This window comes from Solanum tuberosum, unplaced genomic scaffold (assembly GCF_000226075.1).
Source record: "Solanum tuberosum cultivar DM 1-3 516 R44 unplaced genomic scaffold, SolTub_3.0 scf00112, whole genome shotgun sequence".
In the NCBI taxonomy this organism is placed as follows: domain Eukaryota; kingdom Viridiplantae; phylum Streptophyta; class Magnoliopsida; order Solanales; family Solanaceae; genus Solanum; species Solanum tuberosum.
The window spans coordinates 1,589,806-1,593,786 of NW_006239035.1; the positions used below are offsets into that span (position 1 = coordinate 1,589,806).

The 3,981-nt window shown below is 32.6% G+C and overlaps 1 protein-coding gene across 1 annotated transcript; it reads left to right on the forward strand.

Moving 5' to 3' along the window:
• The first annotated feature begins 325 nt into the window (after nucleotides 1-325).
• On the forward strand, nucleotides 326-1,409 carry LOC107061004 (uncharacterized). The gene is made up of 2 exons (XM_015309655.1): nucleotides 326-630; nucleotides 1,038-1,409. The coding sequence occupies exons 1-2, from the start codon at nucleotides 372-374 to the stop codon at nucleotides 1,301-1,303; spliced, it is 525 nt and encodes a 174-aa protein (XP_015165141.1). The 5' UTR covers nucleotides 326-371; the 3' UTR covers nucleotides 1,304-1,409.
• Nucleotides 1,410-3,981: the final 2,572 nt, after the last annotated feature.

Here is a 3,981-nt window from a genome sequence, read left to right on the forward strand (position 1 = left end):
CTTTTAATTAAAAAATGTAAAAAAGATCAGTTTATTTTAAAATAAAATAGATATTATACACTTTTAAATTTTTTTGGACAAATTCTGGCCAAATTTTCCGACCCTTTAGCATTACTATGTGGAATAGTATTTGCTTTTCATTGGTGGACTTGGAACTTGGGAATATTTAAAGAAAACATTGGGGAAAAACCAAGAGCACTAACTTTCCCATCTCACCAACCAATTTCATGAAAATGACCAACTTATTTTGGTCCAAATTAGTCTACATTTTGACCACATATGAATTTGCTATATATTCTCCATATCCTTTGGGTTACTCAACATCATCCTCAGCAACTCAGCTTCTTTTCTTCACTAGCAAACTTATCAAAATGGCTTTTGCTAATGGACAAGTATTTCTCTTACTTGCAGTATTGTTCTCATCCATGTTTGCCATTGGACTAGCCAACTATGACTTCAATTGGGGTCCTACAACATGGAACAAAACCAATTGCCCTTATTCTCATCCCCCAAATGCTACTCAGACCTCCAATAGATTCATCGTTGGAGGTTCGGAAAATTGGCATTATGGCTTCAACTACATGGATTGGGCTCGAAACAATGGTCCGTTCTTTGTTAATGACACCTTAGGTATATCTCTCGTTTTTAAGTTTCTACTTTTAGTGCATTTGTGCTTTATCATGTCATTTACATAAATTTGACAATGTAGCTAAAGGGGTTCAATTGAATTTATTAAGTTAAATAAAATATATGTAGTGTGCATTTTCTTAACATTACTTAATGCATCAAATATTGTTATATTTCGATTTTCTCATGAGGGGAACTTCTAGTGTTGTGGCAAAAAAATCGTCCCACTAGATATTTTTTTTTTAAAGTGTTATTTAATTATGAGTATATTTATACTAAGTTCCATTCCTTAAAACAAAATAAATAGTGGATGCAATAGTATCATTCCTCTCTCCCTCCCCCTCTCTCTCTATACATATATATTGACTTAAGTTCTGATCATTTCACTTTTATATATTTGTGGCATGCAGTGTTCAAGTATGATCCACCAAATGTAAATGGTACTGGATTTCCACACAGTGTTTATTTATTCTCAAATTATCGGAGCTTCATTAAGTGCGACTTGAGGAGAGCTAAAAGGATAGCAGATCCAAGTCAAGGTGCAGGGGAAGGATTTGAGTTTGTGCTAAAGAAAATGCAGACTTACTATTTTGGTTGTGGAGAACACAAAGGAATCCATTGCAAGACAGGGAACATGAAGTTTGCTGTGATGCCTCTCAAACATTGGCGTTTCTAAATTAAACAGGAGCAGCATGTTGTGTCTATGCCTTAGAATTTGGAAGATGCATATTGATTAATTACACTTTTTATTTTTATGATTTTTGTGTTTTACTTGAATAAATTTAAGCTAAACAAGAGTTGATTTTAATTAGTGTATATTTTTTATTTCAATAAAAATATAGTACTTGGGAATTTTGGAATGCATGACATTTTTTATTAATGCTTCAGATTATTTTATTAATCTTCAAGTTTATTTAATTTGTACCTCCAAAGATTTAAGCAAGCAAATCATAGCCATAGAGTTTCTCATAGTCAATATCTAGCCTTTTCTCGTAGCCTTTAACCACTAGTCTTGCCTTGTATCTCTTCACATCTCCATAAATACTAATCTTTGCCTTGTATATCCTTTTCATTCAAACTGTTTTATGAATCTTAGTAAGTATTGTTAATTACTTTCAAGCGTAATTCTTCTCTATTATCGTAATATCCTTCTATGGTTTATCCCCACCTTATTTTTGTAACGATTTCATCAAAGTTCATCCTCCTTTGGTGATTCACAGTTTTGCGGCCTATCATCTGAGCTTTTTTTATAAAAAAAAAAGTAAATGCAACATTGGTAGGAGTAGGAGGTGGAGTTGCATCCTGCTCAAGTGTCATGAATTCATGATCTTCTGTTCCTCTTTATCTCCAAAGCATGAAAAAAATTTATATGGTGTTTCATTCTAAGCCTCCCAATTCGATGTTGCTTCTTTACCAAATTCAACATCATGACTCACCATCACTTCGTTGTTGCTTGGGTTGTAAAATATGCTGCCTATTAAACTCATGGCACAATCAACAACTACATGCTTGATACTTCGATCATCAAGCTAAGTACTCTCTTGTCGTGGCATATGCGTATATAAGTTATGCATTCAAAGATTCTCAAGTGCTTGACAGTTGACTTTCTTCCTCTCAAAAGACCTAAAATTCTTTGCACATATTTTTAATTGCTTTGTTTTTTTTTCTATCATCGTATTGCATGGTGGCATGAATCATGATATTTATATTAATGAATAAAATTACAAAGTTAAGGGAGCTTAAACTCGACCTACTATTCTAGATTTCAACCAATAACATCTTCAAAAAAATGAGGTTTAGGTAAATTTTTTTACAAGTTTTGCACAAATATACAAGTCCAGCGTGATAGGAAAAAATAGATATAACATTTCAATTGGATCAATTCTATACAAAAAATAATTCTTCCTCTGCTTATGCCTTAGGGACTCCATTTATATGAGATCAAGTTGTAAGAATACGCACAATGAAAGCATTCACCAAGATCATGAATTACATAATAACTATATTTCTTTTCAGAAAATGATACATTCCTCTTCCCTCAACATGCCCTTTTATACCCACAGAAATTGGCATACCAACTTCAGCCGTTAGGGCAATTTAAGAGCAACAATTAAGAGATAATCAAAAGGCATAAAGAACCAATAAAACCAAAAACATTTTCCTTAGTAATCAACAAAACGTTTTGGTCTTAATGTTCAAGAATTTGAAATTCAAATGCTTTTATGGCAGAAGACTAGTAAATATATTACTTATTCTATACTGCTCTTTTTATCTTTTCCCAAATTCGGTTAATTATCCGGGCATAGTAAGGATCGCAGACTCATTAGATGAGGCGTCTAATTATGATATTGATTCGAAAATGAATGAATTATCATATCACAATAAATTAGAAATTATTCCACTAAGAATCTGTATTTGCACTCCTCGATTTAGTTTCAGAATCTACCATCACATCTGATTTAACTCCCCATATTAGAATAACCGACACCAATAAATTAAATCAAACATTTGAAAATTTTAATTTATCGATTAATTTAATCATTTATTTTTATGATTATATTATTTCATGTGACGGATATATAATCCACCTGCAGAGTTTTCATTTGACAACTTATAAGCAATCATAAAGAGGTGTCTTCTTTCTCATGACCGACATATAGTTCTATCAACTAATTATTATTTCATGAATGTGATTTGTCATTTTCCAATCCATTAGGAATATTTTGACTCATCATAGAGTCTCACCTTTTAATAGATTAAAATGATAAAATAAACTACACGGATCATAATAATTATATCAAGATTAAGAGTATAAGTACATGTAACGTGTCACGCCCCGAGCCTACACCGTGGATCCGACTAGCACTCGTGAACCATTGTTGGCCCCAAGCGAACTCTTGGCCTAACTTAACTACTAGTGGAAGGCTTACTCAATGATAAAAGAGTTTTTTAAAAAAAACAACTTTAAATTAACTGTCTAAAAGTAAACTCAGAACATTTTAGAAGTAAAACATTCACTAGCCAAAGTGGCAACTCAAGTCTCTAACATCAATCACTGAAATGGAAAAGACTCATGAACTAACGTCTATCTATCTATGAAGCCTCTATTAACTGAGATGGGTGTCGAGACAAGTGATTAACGTTTCAAGTACACCTCATCCAATTATAGGTGTAAATGATCGTTAACTAGTATAAAACCCAACTAAAAGTTGGGGTCGAATACACAGGGAGCGGTACATGTTCAAACTCAAGTATGAAGTACAAACGTGATCTAATAAGTTATAGGAATATAAATTATCATAAAAGACATGTAAACAAGTCTAAGGGGATGACACGAATGTCAGATGGGGGGTT